Below are 23,143 nucleotides of genomic sequence, written 5' to 3' on the forward strand. Positions count from 1 at the left end.
GATCCACTCCTCAGTCGCAGAGAGCCCTTCCGGAGACGTTGTAGTCCCGAATGCGGAGACTTCGTTTTTCAGATGAGAACCTGATCGGGAGACCTATCCTGAAATCTGTTTTCCTTTGTGGCTAAGAACTATTTATAAACATAAATATTTATAAAGTATTGTAGGGTAACTTTGTTTTTAATCGTTTGAAATTTTTTAATGACAGCTGACATATAATATTATACTCGTTTCAAGTGTAACAACATAATGATTAGGCATTTATATACCTTACTAAGTGATAACCCCATTAGGTCCGGGACTTCTCTTACTAAACAGACACGATCATAAACTTATATTCTGGTCATTCAGGTAAAGTTTTTATCTTTTGGTTCCTTGGAACATGCAACACAGGAAAGCAACTGGCAGGATGATGCAGTGAGTTGGGAAGAAAGGAAACAGTAAATGCCACTTGGCGACACCCTGTCATTTTCTAACTTGGTGGGTGGAGGAAGAGGATTAAATTTGCTAATCTAATTCAATATCCTCAGTAGCAGTTCTTGAAGGCAATTTCAAAAAGATGCAAATTTCTCCTGTGTTTAAAAAGCTTCTCCCACCGTCCTCATAAACCCTAAATTACACTTAACTCTAACCTGCCTAGTTAAAATTTTCTGGGAGTCTGAAAGGACTCGCACATGTGAGCTGAACAATTTAGGCTGAGCTGCAGCGACGTCAGGCAGGCCTCGTGAGGGAGCCACGGGACTTGTACTTGCCAGGAGTTGGCAATCCTGGTCATCTCCAACCAGGAAGAGAGAAAGTTGGATAGGATGAATAAACCAGGTTCTGTATGGGCTGTGTATGTGGATTCACAATTTGCTTTTAAAACAGGCATTTCTTGAAACCCTCATTGCAAAACCAACTATACACAGGCCCTGGCACAAATAATGTCCCATTTTTTATTACAAAATCATAAACATGAATTTGGTACCATCACAATATCACACTCAAGCATACTATATGACATTTTAGGTGAAATGTTCAAATTAAAACTATAAATTATTACTCCCATATTATTACCCTACCAACCACACTCAAGCAGGCCTTACTTCTGCTGGGCCCTGTATTTTAAATTGCATATCAAACCCCATAAGAAATAACAGTTGTATTCTCATGCCATGTTCCAGCTTAAATAAGCAAAAGAGGGCTGGGGTCGCTATTCAAAGGGACTAGATTTTCTAATCCCTTCATTAGCTGCATGATTTTCTATTATACACATTAATTTTCCTCTATCAGAAAGGAAAATAGAAAACATAAAATATAATCTTTGCCAGAGATATTGTCTGTCCTGCCATCTTCATGTCTCTCATTCACTCGTCAACTCATCAAATATTTTTCCATGTGGGACAGAAGACAGAGGCAGCAGAATATAATGTAGGGCAAAGTCACTCTTCCCAGGACCCCTCGTCTTCTGTATTAGAAATTCTTTATTGATTTTTTTCCAGGTACAAGACACTTCCTTTATTCTCTGCATTGTGGTGATACAACCAGAAATACCTGTCAGACAACTGAAGAACCTCAACACTGTCCCGAGCAGCAAGCTGCTCTACCACCGGCTGGACCTCCTGGGCCAGCCTAGCGCGTGCCTCCACTTCAAGCAGCTGGCCACCCTAGGTGAAGTCTTGCACTTCTCTGCCTCTCTGTGGTCTTACTCATAATAGCTCACCATAAATATCAGTTTGAATTAAAAAAAAAACAACACGTTGCACGTCGGCAGTGCCAGTTTGGGGATGCCAGCGTGGAAACAGCTTGAGGCCTTGCCTTGGAACTGGTTCTCCAGCAAACACTGTGGTGCAGATTTATGTGTTGATTTGTGAAGGATGGGCTCTGGGAAGAAAGCAGCGACAAAGTAAGGGAAACAGGTTAGGGGAGGAGGAGAAAGTACTGAAGAGTTTAACTTGAGGTAAAGTTGCAGCCCAGCCTAATCCTGTGGGGGGCTTTGGAGTGTAAGTTACACTGCAGAGTTTGCCCAGGCTCAGCGAAGGTGCTGGGCTTTCATATTCCAGAGTCACTTTCAGCTTTCAGCTAGTGCCTGCGGAGGAGGGGTTAGCAGCCCAAAGGCGGTCCATCAGAGAGAGTTGTAGATACGGCCCTATAAGAGGCAAGCACTCAGATGTGAGGGCCGGGGGATACGGGGCCTGGGGACATAGAGGGTAGGAGTGGAGAAATCGTGAAGGGAGTCCCGGAATAGCATACCTGTGTGTCTGTATAGCATATCTGTATCTACCACAGGTCCCTGTCTTCAAAAGAGTTTAGGAAATAGGCAGATAGTTTCTAAAAAGCAAAAGGGAATTTGTATTTATTATTTGTTACATTCCTCTGAGTTGGCCTATCATAGATGAGGACATTAGGTTTGTTGGAAATACAGACCCCTCCCAAGGTTCCACAGAAAGCAGCAAGGCTGGGCTGTCACTCAGGCCCCTCCCGGCCACCATGCCACCTCTCGTAGTGCATGCTGCTGTGCACCAGGCCCGTGCTCAGCATTTCGGTGTGTGTTGTCAAAACAACACAGTACACTCACAGTGCTGTAAAATAGGTGTTCCCTTCTCCACTGTTGAAATACTTAGGGTGCGAAAATTACAACAGCTGGCAAACTGAGTTAGAGAGGCCACAGACAGGAAGGGGATCGAGGATAGAAGCCACCAGTGCTGACATATGAGAGCCTGTGTTTGGTTCCCCTGGTTAAATATTGCCCTACAGTTTCTGGGTATGAGATCAAGAGACCAGGGCAGGCTCAGGAGAACTCACTGCAGCCAGGACACAGCAGAGCCCAGATTCAGCTCCATCTGACTCTGTGTCCCGTGCTGCCTCCTCAGTCCTGATAAGTATATTATGTGTAGGTCTGAGGTATCTTGAACACTGGCCATTTCAGGCACTTGTATGTATTTGTATGTGTATCTCTTCTGGTTCACGCATGACTGTAAGCTCCCTGGAGGGAGAGAAATGGGGCATTTTCCTTTTTAGCTCCGTGTCGAGTTCTTGCTTTCCTTATGGGAGACTCTATGCCAGCACGGCTGATGGGTTGGCAGAGCCTGAGGGGTGCTTCTGTTTGGGCCTGAGATGAAGTCTCCGTGTTCTCAGGCCTCTTTGTCTGCTCTCTTTCAGAAAGTCCAACCGTCATGCTGTCCGCTGGCAGTTTTTCCTCCCCCTACGAGCACCTCAGCCAGCCAGAGACCAAGCGCATGGTGGAGCACTACACAGCCTATCTCAGTGACAACACCCGCCTCATTGCTAACCCGGGGCTCAAGGTGAGCGCTGGCGTGGGGCCTGTTTCTGGCAGACCCCTCCTCAGGCCTGGGAGGGCATGCTGGCAGGGAGTCTTCAAAGTGGGAAGCCCAGCTCTGGATTTGCGCCTTTTGGCTGGAGAGCCAGAAAGACAGTGTGTAGCCCTGAGGAAGTTGGTTGGTGATGACCCTTCTGATGAATTAAGAAGCCCTGTAAGCCAGATGAAGACTTTTGGGGGGGCCTTAGGTGCACTAGGGGTTTTCTAGGTGGGGGGTGTGCTTTGGAGATCAGTAAAACTTTCCCAGACCCATTTTTCCCAGGAAAACGAAGTAAAGGGCCCCTCTTGTCTGTTGAGATAAATATGATGAAGTTTAAGGAGCAGAGAGTTAGCTGGGCTCTGTGTGTGTGTGTGTGTGTGTGTGTGTGTGTGTGAGTGTGTGTGTGAGATGCTTCACTGTAGGATCTGGCCTTAGTAGGATTTAAATCACACATTCACACATCCACTGACTATATTTCAGTAAGCTTTTGTTTTCACCAAGTTTGGCTATATCCATCTGCTGTGGAAAGATTTTTAAGAAGTAATTGGGCTTGGCTTCCCTGCAAGAGAGCTTTGGGAAGCCCTGCCAGCAGTCCGCTCTCTTTTCATGTGCATCTTAAAGGATCCCTGCTATGTCTTCCTTTGTTGCCCAGTTCTCTGTCAGAAATGAAGTAATGGCTACCAGCCACGTCACAGATGAATGGATGACACAAATGGAAATGAGTAGCCTGAACACGTACATTGTCCGCCGTTACATAGCAACACCCAATGGCGTCCTCAGAATTTATCCTGGTTCCCTCATGGACAAAGCATTTGATCCCACTAGGAGACAATGGTGAGTTGTCGGGGCTTGCATTATCAGACGTTCCCCCCAAATCCTGGAGAGACGTGATAAGTAAATACTATAAAGCAACTTCAGGCAGTCACTTAAAGAAGGTACTTTCATGGCACTGAAAACATATTTTTTAATAGTTTTTAAAAATGTATTAACAACGGCTTTGTGGGTTTCCTCTGTGTACAGTGTTTTATCTCTTCGTTGAAATTTTGAGACCGAAATGCCTTACGCTCGGCCATTTCACTTCCTAGTGGTTTGCTGGACTCCTGCTTGGTGTGCAAGGTGTCTGCAGGGAGTACACTTAGTGCCATTGAACGTGGTTATGGCACCAAATCACAGCTCATGTATGACCTATGGAAAATGAACATGTATCAGTTCAAAAACTTTTTTTTTTTTTACTTCTGGGCTTTCTTTGTATTCTGGCTTTCAAAACACAAATGCTGGTCAGGTGATACAGCAGGGGAGCAACTTGGGCATCAAAACAAAATTTCTAGTCTTACGCTGCTTGGTAACTAAGTCACTAATGAGTCAGCTATTGATTTTACTGCCTGTTCCTCCCCCCTTACCAACCCAGGATGCGTTTTTATGTGCCGAATTGTATTTGTTTCTATTTCATTCATTAATTTTTTTTTATTTTAGGCCTGTAAAACATCTATATATAATAGATCCTATTAAAAGATATGTCCTTAGTTCAGTATCTTTTTTAAAGGAGAGTTTTACATTTTCTGACCTGTTGATGCTATGGTCAGACATTAAAGATATGAGCCATTTTGAATTTTATTATAAGTAGGCACTATTTATAATAAATATTTTTGACCTTTTTAAAAACTTTATCACTTACAGTGTGCATTCAGTATTGTGTTGTGTTCGTTTCAAGTGTGCCGCATGGCGGTCAGTAGTCCCGTACATTACAAAGGGCTCCCCTGGTGTTTCCAGTACCCCCCTGGCCCCAGTGGTTCCATGATGAGTCACTGGGTTTCCTGTGCTGTAGTTTACATGCCCATGACTGGTTTTTACCTACCTATCTGTACTTCTCAATCCTTTCCCTTTCTTCACTCAGTCCCCCATAAATATTTTTTTGAGTTACAAGCTCTCTTTTCTTTAAAATTTACAGAGTTGTTCAGACGCTAAAACAGCATGACTTTCTTTGGTCTCCATTAGGTATCTCCATGCAGTGGCTAACCCGGGGCTGATCTCTCTGACTGGCCCTTACTTGGACGTTGGAGGAGCTGGCTATGTGGTGACCATCAGTCATACAATCCATTCATCCAGGTAGTGCTTGAATTTTTAGTCACTTCTCGAACGTAGCAAGGGTATTTTGAGAATTTGAATAGATCGATGGCAAAAGCATGACCTTTGAAGTGAGGCAAGCTGAGGTGTGAGCGTCTTCTTCAGCTGTGTCACCGTGGGTTCCCTGTGCTTCCTTCTGCCACCTGCAAAATGGGGATAATACCACCTCACGGGGTTGAGTCATGAAAAGCTCATAGCCCTGTTCTTGGCAGCCAGGATGATGTTTAGGAAGAAGAAAAAGATGTTACAGTCAGTAGAGCAAGTTGTAGAAATGTCTTAAACCAATCCAAGAAACAGCAGTAGGAGCCTGGAAATTACCAATACTAGAGAGTATTTTCCAAAGGAAAGGAGCGTTTTTAGTGAATGGAAAGAAGAATCAAGACATCAAATTTATGACCTCTTGTACTGGGGTCTAACTCTTTAGAATTATATAGGAGTTTGTTGTTTTTACTTTGACCTCGCACTGCCTCCTGAAAAATAAAAGGGCATTTTGAAAATTGACTTTCCAGGAATGCTATAAAATGTCACTGTCAACTGTAAATATATTTAGAGTTCTTTATATTTCCTGTTTTTGAAGTTTCCGTATTTAATCTGCAAATGTCAGTGAAGTGTCGGGTGGAGAGGCAAGTCAAACACCTTGAACACATTTTTAACCCTTCCATTGTGCAAATAGTTATTTTTCCCTAGCAACCAAGAAAGACCATATTTTGACTGGTACCTGTAATGCTGCCTTAAAATTTGTGGGAGACAAGTTTCCCTGCTTAACTTTATGCTTTCCACTGCTGCTCATTATATATGGAGTGATTGACATTCAGTAGAATTCTTCTAATGCAGGTTCATTGGGAGTAAGAATTGGGAAGCAAGGCTATGTGGCATTTCGTCGTGACCTGTGTCTCTGCAGAAAGCAGAGCCCTGCCGCCAGCCAAGTTTTGATTCCTTTGCAGGGCACTGTATCCGTTTGGCTCTGTCAGCTGCTCCCATACTATAATATTTCACATATAAACAAGGAAATACTCATTTTGAACAGATTTTTTCAATGTTTTCATTAACAGACCATCTGCCAGGCATACGCCTACTATTGTCTGAATAGCACGACTTGTCATCACTTCTACACTAATCAGTTGAGAAAAATAAACAAAGGTGATTTCTTTGAGGGGACAGCAATTACCTTGGTCTCTGATGACAATGGAATGGGCTCTTAAAGGTATCATAGGGAAGCAGGTTGAAAACAATGACCGTGTGTTTCTCACTTGGTCTCTGGCGTTCCCCCAGGCTTCTCCCACCTACCACCGTCATCCAGATCCATTAGCTTTTCCTCCTCCCTTCTATGCAGTGTTCTTTTCCATGGTGCGGTAGGGTTGCCACAGGGAGGTGCGGATTTTAATGCTCGTATGCATTAGTACATATACATGTTTCTGGGAATCTGAATGGGTGGGAGAATTTTCATTGAGTTCATTTATAAATATTTATGGTGTCAGTCCAAATGAAGCATGATGGAAATATGGGCTTTCAAGTTAGAATTACCATATTTTGCAGTGTATAATGCATACTTTTTGCCCAAATTTTTTAGGAAAAAATAAGGATGTGCATTATACATGGGTAGTACTAATTCCGTATCTATTTAAATGTTTTTAATTCTTTTATTTATGCTTGTGTGTTAAAAGTGTAACTCTTAAAAATGCAAGAAAGCAATAATGATATCCTTATGCAAAATAATACCCTGGAATATGATAATCAGTTTTGTTTCTAAATACAAATAAATAGAAAATTAAATTAAAAAATTAAGATGAACAATTTTTTTCCTGAAAGTTTGGGCCAAAATATGGGTGCACATTATACATGGCAAAATACAGTACCTAGGTTCTGCTTCCTTATTTGCTTTGCTTAGTTTTTATAGTGTGTTTAACATACGCAAGTTTAGTTACTTAAGTTTAACAAGAGTTCATTTGCTGTTTAAATCCTGGATTCTGTCCACCAGTCACCCAGGGAGAGTGTATTCCAGGAATAAGAACCTGCTCATGCCTTGATTGATGTACGGTGTCATGGACTTGATCATTTGAACATTTCCTTAGCGGAGCACACTTTTATTATTTAAAGCCATGTGTTTTTTCATTCAACACAGTTTACGATGCAAGGCAGCTACCACTTCTGGTTCTCAACCAAAGCATCCACAGCTTTAATGGATGTATTTGTAGATGGGCTCTCTGCAAAGATAGTTTTTTCAAATAATTAGTAGTGATTTTGGCCTCATGTGCCAACTTGTGAACCTAATCTCCTAAAATACTCTATTCTGAAAAATTTGATTTGCCGTTTACTATTTGTATGACTCCAAACAAGTTCCTCTTTGCTGTGGTTTCGTCACCTATGAAGGAGGGATATTAGGGTCTATCTCAAATGATTATTTCATGATTACATTAAATAATGTATGTGAAGCTCTTAGAACAGTGCCTGGCACATGGCAAGGGCTCAGCAAATGTTAAATAAATGCCTGTTGTTCTGTCCCATGACCTCTCTGAGCACAGCAGGGATAAGAATGCCCACATCGGAGGATATGAGAATTAGCGATGGTGCGTGTAAAATGCTTAGCACTGTGCTTAACAATGTCAAATCCCAAATAAATGACAGTTATTTTCATTATCATTCAATTCCTGCTTTCAATTTCTGGCATTTTAATCTGTGAGAAGAGGGAACTTCAGCTGACGTTCACCATATCAGGAAGCATTCTCATTCACCCCTGGTTTATAGGTGTGGTTTGGCTGGTAGCTTGGGGAGGAGCTTTTCTGATTCGTTCCTCATTTACCACTTACTCATAGTAATAGAGCTGTGGTTCTTCCAGAAGCATTATTAGTGGCCTGAGAATCTAAGTGTGCGTTCTTTGGAGAGTGATAATGCTGAGAAAGATCATAAAGTTCAGTCAGTGATTAAGGGACTAATCAGTTTAGTCTTCAACAGAGAAGATCTCACAAACAGCATGGTCTATTGCGCTTAGAAATGTAGGGTTGGTTTGATTTTTCTATGGTAATCTTTGTGGGTTGTTATGGTAACAGTATATATTTTGGAAATGCAGGTAAAATATGAACATTAGACTTACATGGGCAATATGCATGCTTGTACTTCAGCTTATTGATCATATTGGAACAGATGGCACTCAAACAGGGGAAGTTTAGAAACAAAATTAACGTGTCCCCAAAAACCAGAGTTGTATTTTTTAACTGAGGCAGCTGAAGTATTGTAGAAAGAGCCAAATTTGCATAGTGGACTGTATGCCATAAATAAAAGGTGATCAATCTTGCTTAAGCCTTTTCACCATTCCAAACCTAAGTTTTCACTTTTTAAGTAGTGACTACAATTCCTGTCTGATATCTTTGCAGGAAATGAAATAGATCATGTGAAATTATTTGGAAACTCCTAAGTGCCATGCAGATGTAAGGAGACAGTGTAGCCTGATGATAAGGAAGGAGCAGAATAAACTTTGGAGATGAAGACACTGAGTTTAGATTTTTGCTTCCACTAGTTATTCACTGTGTGACTTTAGCCAAGTACTTCATCTTCCCAAGCTTCAATTTTCTAGAAATGATATTACCCATAGTTTTCTGTGAAGAAATAATTGAAATGATATATACAAATGCCTACCAGAGTGCCTATAAATTGTGAACATGCACTAAATACAGGCTGTTCTAGTACCATAATGTAAGGTGATAAAGTCGTGAATTTCTTCCATGGTGGAATTTGTCACTTTAGTAAAAATGGGGCTTGTATTGAGGCAATAGCCTCTCAGAGATAATCCCACAACATGGCCCTCTCCCATCCCATGCCAAACACAGTTCTGACAGCAAAGCTCCGATAGAAATGTCTTTATGGGTCATGGTCCCTTTTTCTAGTGGTTATTTTTTGGAGGAGGTGGTGGAATGAGGCTGGGGTTTGGGGTGATGTAAGTTAGTGTCGATGTTGTCAGTGACCGAGAGGGGGCAGTGTCTACATGGCAAAGCTAATTCCACTCCCAAGTTGTGATTTTCCAAAAGAGGGTTTACCTGAGGAAATTCCTTCTGAGCTTTCCAATTAATTTTTTAAGGAGTTTTTTTTCCCAGTAACAATGTCATTTTTCTTTTGGTATTTTCTTTATAAAGAGATCATTCGGGTGGATGATGATGATTATGAGTTCTTGGAAGGTGTCATGTTGGATAAACCTTGAAAATTCCCAGCCACAAAAGTGGCCAAGTAACCAAGCCCTTTCAGCTGCTCATGAACATAGATTAAAAAGAACCTCGGTTCCAAGTGAGAAGTCAGTGCCTCTGCTATATCTAGCAATTTCTCTAAAAGAATAATGGATTCCCTCTCTGTCTAGGACTGAACTTCAAGCTCTATTTAGTTCTCTTTAGAATAACTCTTGCTATAACACCTTATCCAGTGTTTTCGATATGTTTGGCAGCTTGCTAAGCACTGTAAACACACTATCTCATTTCATCCCAATAACAGCATTATGAAGTAGATACTATTATTATCCCCATTTTCAGATGAGAAAACGGAAGCTTAAAAAGGTTAAGTATTATCCTACGAGCCACATAGATAGAAACCAACAGGGCCGGGATTTGATCCCAGACCTACTTGATTCCAGAGCTGAAAGGGTAAGCACCAGGACGCACTGCCCAACTATACCTTCCTTGGTCTTCCTGCTTGTGAGAGCAGCATTTTAGAATGATGAAAGAAGTGGCCTATGAACCAGGAGAGTGTTGTTCTAACATATGAGCTCTGTTACGGGTGCAACCAACGTTAGCATTATAAAAAGAAAACTAGACATTTTTACTGAATTTTTTTATGACGTTACACAAAATTAACCTTGGGAACATCTGAGTTTCCTTACCTGTAAAAGGAAGGAAATAATTAAGGGAATCACTTGGGCTCCTTGTCTAAAGATTCCCTGTAAGGAACCATAGTAACTATGCATCCCACCTCCCACCTGATACCTATTCCCTCCCACCCCCGTATTCTTGCTGACAAGTAATCCAGTCACTGTCTGAACATCAGTAGTCAGGACTAGCCAAATCCCACAGCTGCCAGTTTGCTGGGCTGCTCATTTTAAGAAAGCGCTACCTTTAGTCTTCAATTTCTCTCCCACCCGCATGTTATGCCAGCTCAGTTATTCCGTTGTTCATTTTTATAGGGGTGGAAACTCTAGGCGTGTGTTTCTCATACCATACAATCTTCTTACTATTGAACATGCCTTTTACCTGTAGATAAACATGCCTCCTCTTCTCTTTGATCTTTTTCACATGAAGCACGCAGATGTCTTCCGGGCACACCGTGGCTGTGATGGGCATTGACTTCACCCTCAGATACTTCTACAAAGTTCTCATGGACTTACTACCAGTTTGTAACCAGGACGGCGGCAACAAGATAAGGTGAGCCCTTCGGCAGCACCGGTTCCTTTCTAGCGGAGAAGTACAAGGAAAACAGTACCGGATATCTCTAGTTGAATGGCAGCCACATTGTCAAGGTTGGGATCAGAAATGGAGGCTATGGTCTGGGTGTTCTATTAAGAAGGTTTTGGGGGCTTTTTTCTTTTTCTCAGGTGCTTACCAGTTGTGTTTTAGATAAACGGACTTGGCTCATAAGCAGGAGAGTAACGGTGGCACAGAGTTCTCTGAAAGCTCTCGTTTCTTTAGAAGTCAGTAATCAGAGGGTTCCTGTATTCGGGGTGCTAGAAAGACCAGAGGGTGCTCTTGGATGGCACTTTTGCTGTTAACTTAGTTATCAAACCAAAGTCTCCGGGAGACGTTTCAGGCACTTACACTGTCCCGTTTACATTTCCCCAGAAAGAGGCTCCTGCGACTAAAGTCTTTGTCACCTGAAAGAGCGTGTCTGATCTAAGCAAGGGCGTTCCCTTGATTTGATGCAGGCCACTTTTAGAAATAGCTGTCTTGTTTCAGTCTCATGTCCATGCTTCACATCACGGCTAAATTGCCCTTTGGCCCTTAACGGGGAAATACAGGATTCGTGGCAAATTGTTATGAAGAATGTAGAGTAAAATAGAGGGAAATGTAGTCTTGATTAGAGCAGTTCTGGCTTATTTCATATTTCCATCAAATGTATATTTGATTGTCCCCTGAATGTCCTACTGTATGCATGTTTATCATTGAAAGGAGAAATTGTATGGTTTACTTAAACTGTTTGCCTATAAATATTCACGGCCAATCTTTTGAGAATCTCCCTCCTCAGAATAAAGAATAAACTTCTTGCTTATACTTCGTTGCCAAAGATCTTCAAATCCAACTTGCTTGGACAGGGTGGCCATGTTGTGTATGAGCTATCTAGGTGACTTCAGAGGCAGGTGTGACTCGCTCACCTGAAACTTTATACCACTAGGTGATCCGCTACTTCAAGAATAGTGTATCGGTCTACCTGTCCGTCATCCTTCATTTTGTCAAAGAGTATTTATTAAGAACCTGAGATAAATGCAGTTTGTTTGATGGCTTACAAGATAAGTCCTCTCTGAAAGCACAGGAAAATAGCTCGAATGGCTGAGTGCTGTCACTTGTTTTGGTGCAGGTGCTTCATAATGGAGGACAGGGGTTATCTGGTGGCACACCCGACCCTCATTGACCCCAAAGGACACGCGCCTGTGGAACAACAGCACATAACCCACAAGGTATTTGTTGCAAAGCTGGCAGCTCCGTTCCCCAGCAGCCTGCAGCTCACTGATGATGTGACGTTTGTCTTCTGCTTGGCCTTGTCAGGAGCCCCTGGTAGCAAATGATATCCTGAACCACCCCAACTTTGTAAAGAAAAACTTGTGCAACAGCTTCAGTGACAGGACAGTCCAGAGGTTTTATAAGTTCAACACTAGCCTTGTGGTAAGTTGATTCCTTACCACTCTCCTATCCCTTCCCACTGTGGAATGTAAAACAGAATAATGTTAATGTCTGTTTTACTCTTGGCTGTTTCATTGAGTTAGGATTATAGAACGATAGGACTGGACAAGACTTAGTCCAGCTCCGCAGTATGACAATTGTGGAACGTAAAGCCCGAGTTCTCACCCTTGGTATTTTGTTTTAGTTTTGTTTGTTCAAAGGCTCAAAATATCTGCTGAAGTCCGTTCCCACTCTCTGGTATAAATATTTGTGGCACCATGCATTTCTGTCTTCCTGCCTTCCAGAACTCACTCGGTCTCCTGAAATTCCTACAGCCACCCTCAGTCAGTTCTCGGTCAGGCACCCTGTAAGACAGGAGTTCTCATGCACACCTCCCCAAAGCACTCTCTTTTTTTCAGCCAAACACTGTGTGATCTGAGGTACTGCACACTTACCTGGATATGGTTCAAGATCTTAAGGATTTTCTTAAGATCTTTAGGATGATTTGTAAATAATCCTGCCTGGGAGAGTACAGAAATGGGTAATGTCAGAACCAACGTTCAAAACAAAAGGTTATTTAAAAGAAGTAAGCTTTTTATTTAAAAATAGGTATTCATATCACTAAATGTATAATTAAATATTAATTCTAAAGATATGATAGGTTAAATGAAAATCTAAACTTAGTCCCCTACCCCCCCCCAAAAAAAAGCAATTGCAAAAAACAATCGTTTGGAGGGAAAAAAGAATTTTAAAAATGAATATATTAAAATGATAGTGTGTTAAAAGCAAGGAAAGTCGTTATTACTCTGCTCAGACCCTTCGTCCTCTTTCAAGGGGAGGCTGGGATACCCGAGTGTAGTCAGAGGGAGGCTCCCAGGAAGGCTGTCGTCGGAAAGTCTAAATTGCTCTGTGTCTAATCTAATCGTACAGTGATTTCCTGAGACAAAGCCAGGATACTGCAGCAGCAGTTTTTCAGAAACACAGATTTTAGTGAAATACAGCGGTGGGCGAAAGGAGGTTCACGGTCACTCATATGGAAAATAATACAGTAATTAATAAATAACACAAGAAGTAACTGTTTCATGTGCTCACAACTGCACACCCACTTCTGCCCGCCTCTGTGTGAACTAGAGTAATGTCTTAACAGTGTCCGTTATCCCAAATTGGAAATGGAGCCTCCTGGGTCTTGGAGCCGACAAGAGGCAGAGACCGTGTCATTGCTCATATTGTAGGGGCGGGCATTGGCTAGGCGGTGCGGAGTTCTTCCAGACCTCCGCGAGCCCACTCAGTGCCGTGGTTCTCAGAGGTAGGCTTGTTCTGACCACGCACACATAGGGGTACTGGCGTGGAAACAAGCGTGTGTTTAAGTAATCGGCCTACTACATACGACTCTCGTGGAGGGAAGAATGACCATACTGAGCGTTACCATATCACTGTTGGATCTTTGATTTTCTAATATGGTGGCAAATTTGGCAATTCAGGAAACTTGGCTGTCACATTTTCTTGTTATAAAATGCTTTTCTTGGATTTTTTAAATATTCTGGAAGCAGGACATTGGCCTCTTAAAGAGGCTTTGGTTTTTAAATAATTTTATTATTTTAAAAGAAAAGATGTTTTTATTTGGGGAGGGGGGAAATGCATGTTTTCTGGTTATTTAGGTTTGCCTTTGAATACATTTCAAACTATTCCTTATCAGAAAGCTGTCTTTCATTGATTCTTGCATTTTTTTTTCCATTTTATGATATATTGTTATGTGTTAAAAAGGAAAGAAGAGATTACAAAAACATCTATGAAAAGTTTATTTTTATAAGCATAGATAAGTGAATAAATGATATATACACAGTAGTTGAATGAGAATTATCTATGATGGGATTAAAAATAATTTTTATCTCCCAGTTTTTTAACAGTACTGCTTTTGCAATCAGAATTTAAGTTTTGTTGTAAGTATTTCCAGCGCATGGCTGAGGGGTGTTTCCACCATGGTGAGGCTGAGTCTTGCATTGTTGTCTTGTCACTTTTGATGCCTCGCTGTCTGCAGGGAGATTTGACGAACCTCGTGCATGGCAGCCACTGTTCCAAATACAGACTGGCGAGGATCCCGGGAACCAATGCGTTCGTCGGCATCGTCAATGAAACGTGCGACTCTCTTGCCTTCTGTGCTTGTAGCATGGTGGACCGGCTCTGTCTCAACTGTCACCGGTAAAAATGCAATGGGTCATATTCTCTGTTTACCATGCCATTGAATATTTTAACTGATGCCAATCATTCTGAAGTGGCATCTGCAAAATAAATAAACAAAGTGCTGGGTATGTCCTGGAGAAAAGGAAAACCCTGGTACAGGAGCATTTATAATTTGTCACTCACCCTCTGCATAGTAACACTTCCTTTTTGCTTTTCAGAATGGAACAAAACGAATGTGAATGTCCCTGTGAGTGCCCTCTAGAGGTCAATGAGTGTACTGGCAACCTCACTAATGCAGAGAACCGGTAAAAAAAAATTTATGTATTGTGTACGAAAGTGTATATATATATATACCTTGAGTCTTGTTTATAGGTTTGTTTTGGGTAGGGACATGAGACGATAATTCACTCTACTGATGTAACTGTTCAATGAGCCAGATTTCAAGCTCCATAGTGCCTTAAAATGAAGTCCACTTCCAGGCTTAAATTTAAATGCTGTGAAAGAATTAACGGTGTATGTGCTACATACAAAAAATACGAGACTGTTACAGGCATTAACATATGTCAGATATTTTATGCACATTAAGCAACTTCGTTTTCAAATTAACCCTGTGGTAAATAATGAAGGTATCTTTCACACACACACATGCTCACAGTTAACATAGTGTTATCGATGTTAGTGGCAAATTTTAAGACCAGTTAAATAAATTGTGATAAGTCCCTTGTCCAGAACTTAAAAGAGAGTGTGTGTGTGCATGCTAGTACAGGTGACCCTTGAACAAGCGGGGGTTAGGGGATGTGATGCCCCACACAGTTTTGACTCCCCAGAAACTTAATTGTCCCTCAGTATATGCAGGAAATTGGTTCCAGGACCCTCCACGGGTACCAGAATCCACAGATGCTCCAGGCCGCTATATAAAATGGCATCCAATAATGCGTAGAGTCAGCCCTCTGCATCTGTAGACTCCCAACCTCAGATCAAAAACAAGACAGGTAGTTACTGAAGAAAATGGTGTATACAAGTGGACTCTCATAGTTCAAACCTATGTTGTCCAAGGGTCAACTGTGTATGTTTATTTAGGCATAGAAAAAATATCTAAAAGGACTCCATTAAATTATTAACAGTGGTTACCTCTGAAAAGTAAGCTTTAGAATGGTGAGTGAGGGGAGGTAATACCCACTTTTGACTGTATGTTTTCCTATTTTATTAAATATCTATGACTTCCGCATTTTTGGAAATTTTTTTTTGTACGTAAAGGTGAACACATTGAAGATCAGAATAGTTAAGTGACTGGCCCAAGACTTTATATATCTAAGTGGCAAAGCCAGGATTCAGAGCCAGATCTGTCCGACACCATAGGGGCCAGGAGTGCGACGAGCTTGGCATAGACGTGGTCCTAACCTCTAGACTTGCTCCCGAACAGAAACCCAAGCTGCGAGGTCCATCAGGAGCCAGTGACGTACACAGCCACTGACCCTGGCCTGCAAGACGCCCTCCACCAGTGTGTCAACAGCAGGTGCAGCCAGAGGATGGAAAGTGGGTAAGCTGCGCCCAGCGCTGATGTTACATCAGCGCGATGGTTCTGGGAGCAGAACCTGCTAAAGTCCAGTGACCAGCAGTGCCGCTGAGCTTTTCCAGCTGGTATTTATCATTCCCATTCTTGATGTTTTACAAAGTAGTATCTATTTTCTCAGGTCTAAAACTGATATCCATAAGTCCTTTATCCACCAGGTTTAAGCTTGTCCGGTGTTCACTTGTTACTGCTACTTGGCATTTGTACCATATGTTACAAATAGGTGGGAAAGTTATTCTTGAGATAAAATATGAAGATAAATGAGTGAGGGGACGTGGCATGAAGAAGCAAGGGCAAGGGGCAGCAACTCAAAGGCTCCGGGACCAGAGCCCAGCAGTCAAGGCTGGGTGTGTGATACCCTGAAACTGCCCAGTGTCCTTCCTTAAAAAGCAGCTAGCATGGGAACTGCAAACCCCACGTCCTGCTCCCTGCTCCTCCCTGGGGGGCAGTGCGGTGGTTTCTTTATTATGTACGTAGCTGCAAGTTACCATTTGATGAGACAGAGTCAATGGGCAGGAAGGGCAGGCAGTTCTACTTTTAGTGTAGATTTTGGCAAAGGAATGGCAGGGCATCAGGTAAATCGAGGTGTTATACAATAAGCCAAAGTCAATTAAATTTGAGAAACACTGCGCACACTCTCTGGAGAGTCATAGTTCTCTTTAACTTATTAAAAGTTCTAAGAAATTGACAGTACGAAAATCTGTTTAACTTCCCAGGTATTTCCCAAAATTATTTGATCATTTTTTCCTTCTGTCCTTTCTTTTTTCTTTTCTTTTTAAATGACCATACACTTGGGGGATGTTAGGCCAGAGTCTAGCAAACCTTGGGGCCACTTGGTCTTTTAAGACTATTTTGAGTGTTCCTGCACGTATCCGTGCTGTGTGGATTCCATGGTTTGACTCACAGGGAGCAGTTTCATCTCTCGTGTCCCAGTTGTAGAGGGACATAGAGCAGCTCCCCCTGGCAGGTCACTGCTATTCTCCTTTTACAAGGAAAGGAAGCGCATGCTCAGGGAACTACGGCACGAACAGGTAATGGAGCTCTTGAGTGCTGTCTGAGGCCCCAGCCCACGTGCCCCTCCGCCTGACACCGCTTCCCGGAACTCTCCCTGTTGTCTCTCTGGCAGGGACTGCTTTGGCGTGCTGGACTGTGAGTGGTGCATGGTGGACAGTGACGGAAAGACTCACCTGGACAAATCCTACTGTGCGCCCCAGAAAGAATGCTTTGGGGGGATTGTGGGAGCCAAAAGTCCCTACGTCGATGACATGGGAGCAATAGGTAGGTCTGTTGAGAACCCATTGTAATGCGATTCTTGAATGCACATTTTTCTGTCTGCATGCTAGGACAGAAATCTTAAAACGACTCTCCTTCCCTGATCCCTTTGCCAGTAGTTTTTCATTACAAAACCAAGACAGATGATTACCTTCAAAGCTGGCTAGATATTCTCAGCAGACTGAACAGCCTTCTGTCCTGCCAAATTTTGCAAGCCTGGGATTCATTCCCATAAAGCTTGTTCTGAGAAATATCAGGCCTGATCTCTGCGTGGCTGAACCCTAGAGATTGTTTGAATGTGAGTCCCAGCTGTCAGAGCACAGGACCAGTGACGGGAGGAGGGACCACTGCACACCCATTTCCTGTTGCCACTGTCCCTCATGACTTTTGCAGAGCTAGAAGCCTTGTGGCCGCAAATCATTATTTAAGGACTCGGGGTCAACAGAAGCCAGAGCTACCCAGTGCAGCTGGAGTGGCTGAGAATGTGAGGACACTGTAGGGAAGACAGCCTCTGGGATCAGGCCCCAGGACCTCAAAAGTACCACCCGCACCCCACGGTCAGATTTTCTCAGTGTCTTTCCAGGGTTAGCACAAACTTCTAACACTTAGCTGGCCCGGGAGGCAAATACTTAAGCCTTCAGTTAATACCTCGGTTACTGACGTCTCCCCACAGTAGCCTGTCTGCAGAAGCAGAGCCCCTATGTGAGGCAGGGTTCTGAGCTCACGTGTTACTACTGAGCCAGGTTAGCACACGGAGGAAGTGACCTTGCTCTCCAAAGTCACTTTATATGCCCACCTGCAGTTTTCTGTCTAAAAAGTGGCATTTTAAAGGGAACCCATAAGCTTTGAAGTGTGATCTTTTTAGCACATACTAAGCCTGGTGTCATTTATTTCTGTGAGATTGGTCTTACTGTCCTCCCCTCTGTACTTCTCTTCCAAGTGCAGCCTCCCTCGCCCCCTCTCTCCCACCCAGGGAGCTGGGCTCCCAGCACTGGCCACCGCCTATTTTTGATTCTTATCTACTCACGGGTTTTGTGAACCAAGACTTAAATGAAATCACTACTCCCACATTCTGGTGCATTTTGAGGAATTTGGCTTAAAGCAGCTCCTCTGCTCTTCACCAAGCCCCTGCCCCACTCTATTCCTTCCCATCTCCCCCCCATCCCTGCTCCTGCCACTGCACTTGGGAAACCCTTACACAGGACATCCGTTTGTTTACTTTCCTGAAGGCGACGAGGTGGTCACACTGAACATGATTAAAAGTGCCCCCGTGGGCCCTGTGGCTGGAGGCATCATGGGATGCATCATGGTCCTGGTCCTTGCTGTGTACGCCTACCGCCACCAAATTCACCGCCGGAGTCATCAGCACATGTCTCCTCTGGCTGCCCAAGGTGAGCTCGAAAGGAATCTCAGAGCTGCTCCAGCAGGCAGCAAGCAGCCTTCCTTGTCTTAGGGGGTTCCTGGGCTGGGGGATGGGGCGAGCAGTGCTGCATTTTCAGCCTCTCTGGAGTAGATTCAGAAGCCCCCCGAACCTGCTATCTTCCTTCGGTGCCTTTTGATTCCCTAGGAAATTTTTGGGTCCTCCCTTTTCTTACACAGCATCCCCCCACCACAGGCTGCCTCTGGAACAGGCCAGCCGGGGAACTGGAACGCCGAGTGGGAAATTTTCTTCTTCACTCAGCTCAGATACGTTGCCTTTGCTGCACCAAAGACACTGGCAAACCAGATACCCCAGGGCACTATTGGCAAGAACATGAATTATTCTACCGCAGCTGTTGTTGTATATTTTATTAAAATTCTGTGAATGAACACACATTCAAAGGAATAATCACCTCTCCTAAAACAGGATAGGTAAATGAAGCCAGGTGCAAAATGATTAATCTGTAATCATGGCTTCCATCCCCAAAGTTGAATGTGGTGCTTGTGTTCCTTTGCAAGGGACAAAGCTGCCCTCCTTCCTCAAAGCCCCAGGGAGGTGCTGACGTGAGCTGTGTGGCAGTGAGCTGACTCAGCATCCCTCCTGGACTGGGCCAGGAGCACTGAGCCACTCTGCAGCGGTAAAGACAGGTGATGTCGGCATGTTCCGCTCTGGCCTCGGTCCTGAGGGGCATCATAGGATAACGCGGTCTGATTTAACAGCAGGGCTAATCACGAAGCTCTTTCCCCTTGGTAAGATTCCGTTAGACTGGGGATGGCTGCCGGCCAGTGTTTGCTGATGCCTGACCTTTTATAAGATTGCGTGACGCCATCTTATCAACGCAGCCAGCTGTCGTTTGCAACCCCTTCCTCCTCTTTCGGTACTTCAGCAGAGTTGTCAGGCTATCAACTTCTTTTCTCCTGTTTCTTCAGAAGTCAGTGTCAGGTTTGACTGTCCCCCTATTCTCTCTCCTGTGAGTCCTGCTCCCCCCGCCATTAAAAAGGAAGAAAGAAAGGAAAAGAAAAGAAAAAAGGATGGGGTATCAATTCATTCTTTTCCAAGACAGGACTCACTCTCCATGGGAAGCTGTGACTCGGCCATCAGATGAGGCTCTGCAGGGTGTTGAAGTAGTTGATTTTGTTTGATGAAATAGTCATGTTTCTCTCTCTTTAATGATGGGTAGAAATGTCAGTGCGTATGTCCAACCTGGAGAATGACAGAGATGAAAGGGACGACGACAGCCATGAAGACAGAGGCATCAGTGAGTATCCACGCCGCGCCGCGGAAGTGTCAGCAGGAGGCTAATCCAGAATAAATAGTCCTTGTTACGTCCTTTTGGCTTCTATTAAAGTTTAAGGAGCTCTGACATGATGGGGTCTCCCCCCCCCATTTTCATTAGGAATAAGTGTAGGTGTTTGCTTTGTTCTAGAAAATCTCAAAAGATTTCATGATGTTCTTTTTTGAATTCAGCGCTCTGGCCTAAGACACCTCACCCTTCCATGTTTTTCTCCCCCTCCTCACTCTCCTGCATGGTAGTTTAGGAAGGGAATCATCAAGTATGCATTTTTTTAATCCCTAAACTAATGGATACAACTCAGGGGCAAAGGAGCATTTCTTTATCAAAAGAGAGTTCCATTAATGTTGAGATACCTTGGCCTTCAGCTACTTGGAGCATATCTTCTTGATGCGTGTTGGACACAGGTAATTAGGTACCTCTCCCTGCCCCAGTTCTAAAACCAACACCCCTAATCCTCAGAGTTCTTTAAAAATTACATATTCTAGCTCTCCACAGAATAACCGCAGCGTGTGCGTGAGCCTGCTCAGAGAAAACCTACTTGATCCAATAAGGGTACTGGCATGAGAGTAACTAACCGTCCTTGCCTTCCACAGTCAGCAATACACGATTTATAGCCGCGGTCATCGAAAGGCACGCTCACAGTCCAGAAAGGAGGCGTCGCTACTGGGGCCGATCGGGAACAGAAAGTGATCACGGTAAGGTCTAGCTCCCTGTATGGGAGGGGCCTGAGGAACCCACGGACTCGTGTGGGCCAGTGCTCATACTCACTCTTCTCTCTCTGTCTTGTTCTGTGCTCAAGTGAATTATTTTGACGTAGTTTTCCAAAAGGACACATTCCAACATGGCCGTTTTATAAGAGCCCGGGGTGGTTTTGCACGTGTCTCCGCACTCCTGGGCGTAGGTGAGATGACCTCTGGGCACACAGAGGGCTTCCTAGGTTTCCTCCGTGAATGGAGATTCAGATTGTCTAAATGATGCCTGCTTACCACCCCACTTGCATCTCGGTAAACCGGCAGCCTCGTGGTTCCTACTGTCCGGCATAGTTAACGTGACGAACACCAGCGACATCAAGAGCTCTCCCAGGAGCATACTTTTGGGACACGGCAAGTCATTGCTGTCCTCTGGCATTCCCCTCCCTGCCCTCCAGCCTTGCCTGGGAGGCTCAGGGAAAGTTCCATTAAAGCGACAACATTTGCATGGGGCCTTGAAGGGTGAGGAAAGAAAGTCGGGGCGAAGGGACTAGTGTGTGCGGTCACGGAGTCGTATACAGCACCCGTACAATGCTCAGGGGGCTCCAGGCTGAACTGTGAAAAGGTGCTGAGGACCAAGCAAATGATGGATTAAAAAGTCCGCGTGCTGTGCCAGAGACCAGGCCACCACTCAGCTGCTCGCCCTCCCGGTGTCCACATAGCTTGTCGTCCCAGAGAACAGCAGTTACAGCCCTGCCACAGCCCCACAAAAGTGTAATCGGAGGGTTAGGACTTCTCCTGTAATTGTAAAACTTTTTATTTTTCATGTCACTGTTTAATTTTCCAGAAATATTTTCTTCTCAGAATCCGGGTTGGGTTTTTTTTAATCCATAAATAATGCATTTATGCCTTTGACTCTGCTTTCTCCACATCTACCCTGGAGAGGAAAAAAAAAAAAAATGTCTTCAAACAGTGCTCCCACACCTGTGCTAAAAAATGCAGGAGTGGATTTTCGTCAAAGCAGCCAGTGTGGCCTTTTGCAAGCCGGCCAGGTATTCAGAACCCTTTGGAACGTAGAAGCTAAAGCTCTGATTGTAAACTGCAGACTGTTAATTTGAGCTCCGAATGACATTGTTCCCACCAACTAAATAGAAACGTCGGGTTTCTGTGGAGAGTCAAAAATTTCTTTTCCAGTTTCTTCGACTTTCTGCCTTTTTCCCCTAAAAACCTTTGAACATTCATAAATGCATTCCGCCAGGCAGTTCTGTGCCTCTTCTCCTTTGAATAATAAAACAGGTTTGAGGCTACTAAAGTTCAACAGAAATAATTTCTTATTCAGCAGAAATACTGAGTCGTTTCTCTCTCTCCCCTTTCCCGTCCTCCCTCCCTCCCTCTCTCCCTTCCTCACCCTTTCCCTCCGCCTCCCCCTCCTTTTCCCCCAGTAGAAATCGCTTCAGTACAAAATTGGAACTCTGAGTGCCACTGGAATTCTGAGTGACGGTGACAGTGTTCCATTAGCTCTCCCATTGTCTTAGTAAAATGGCACATGAAGCTGCAGCTTCGATAAAAGGAATAGTGCAGTGTCAGTATCTGAAGCCAGGAAATCTAGCTGAGGGCTTGGTTTCTTTCATTTTTCACAATAATTGGATCCCTGTTATCCCCAAGGAATAAAAAACAGTTTCTAGTGCAGACAGAGTGCAGCATTAAAAGTAGGAGATATTAACATTCCACATGATTCCAGATGCACTACAAAATCAGTAGCACTTAACTGCGTGTTGTCATATCCCTGAACCCTTATGGCGGGTCACTAAAATTGGTGGCATCGAGTGAATGTCCCTGTCATGCCTAGAGGATGAGCCATAGGTGCACATTAAAGAAAGGATCTAATGTAACTGTTTTGTCAGCATGCTTCTAGCTCATCGGTGTGCTTTCCTGCATGGTGACTACTGGCATCTGCTATTTGCCAGGCACAGGGCAGGGCGTTGCAGGAAAGGAAGGTGTCATTTATGGAGGCAGCCGTGGTGCGGAAGGGCTTATGGGAGAGGGTCAAGCAGAGCTCACTTGGCATCTCACCTCTCTCCTCTTTACAGGCTGTGAGACCTTAGAGCGGCTACTTTGGACCTCAGTTTCCTAACAGGATTATAAATTCCTCCCCAGTAGTAGTGTTGTGAGGATCAAATGCAATGATGCATGGCCGACAGGAGCTCAGGGTGGACCTCCCCACCTCCATCCCCACTCTGCCCTCAGGGAATTCACAGTCTAGGAAGAAACGGGAACACGTCTTCCTAAGACTGATAAAAGACTGAATATGACAGCTTCCTTAAAGGAGTGGAACAAAGAAGGTGGGGAGATGTGGGAGACCCCGGGGGAAAGTGTCATCTGCTGGCCCTCGAGCTGCTAGAATCAGAGGACTGTGGTTCCTCGCTTCTCAGTGAGCGTATCTGCA

General features: G+C 43.9%; 1 protein-coding gene across 3 annotated transcripts in view; it reads left to right on the forward strand.

Moving 5' to 3' along the window:
• CACHD1 (cache domain containing 1) overlaps positions 1-23,143 on the forward strand; it is a 208,482-nt gene that overhangs the window by 176,261 nt on the left and 9,078 nt on the right. For all 3 annotated transcript variants that reach the window (XM_024565420.4, XM_053920359.2, XM_053920360.2), the window contains exons 13-26: positions 1,479-1,647; positions 3,139-3,281; positions 3,949-4,130; positions 5,292-5,402; positions 10,697-10,819; positions 11,967-12,066; positions 12,155-12,271; positions 14,307-14,467; positions 14,668-14,754; positions 15,873-15,989; positions 17,149-17,300; positions 18,524-18,685; positions 19,895-19,972; positions 20,602-20,703. In XM_024565420.4, the coding sequence (XP_024421188.3) occupies positions 1,479-1,647; positions 3,139-3,281; positions 3,949-4,130; positions 5,292-5,402; positions 10,697-10,819; positions 11,967-12,066; positions 12,155-12,271; positions 14,307-14,467; positions 14,668-14,754; positions 15,873-15,989; positions 17,149-17,300; positions 18,524-18,685; positions 19,895-19,972; positions 20,602-20,703 (1,804 nt within the window). The remainder of the gene's footprint in view (positions 1-1,478; positions 1,648-3,138; positions 3,282-3,948; positions 4,131-5,291; positions 5,403-10,696; positions 10,820-11,966; positions 12,067-12,154; positions 12,272-14,306; positions 14,468-14,667; positions 14,755-15,872; positions 15,990-17,148; positions 17,301-18,523; positions 18,686-19,894; positions 19,973-20,601; positions 20,704-23,143) is intronic.

The sequence above is a fragment of the Desmodus rotundus genome, chromosome 3 (assembly GCF_022682495.2).
Source record: "Desmodus rotundus isolate HL8 chromosome 3, HLdesRot8A.1, whole genome shotgun sequence".
Lineage (NCBI taxonomy): Eukaryota > Metazoa > Chordata > Mammalia > Chiroptera > Phyllostomidae > Desmodus > Desmodus rotundus.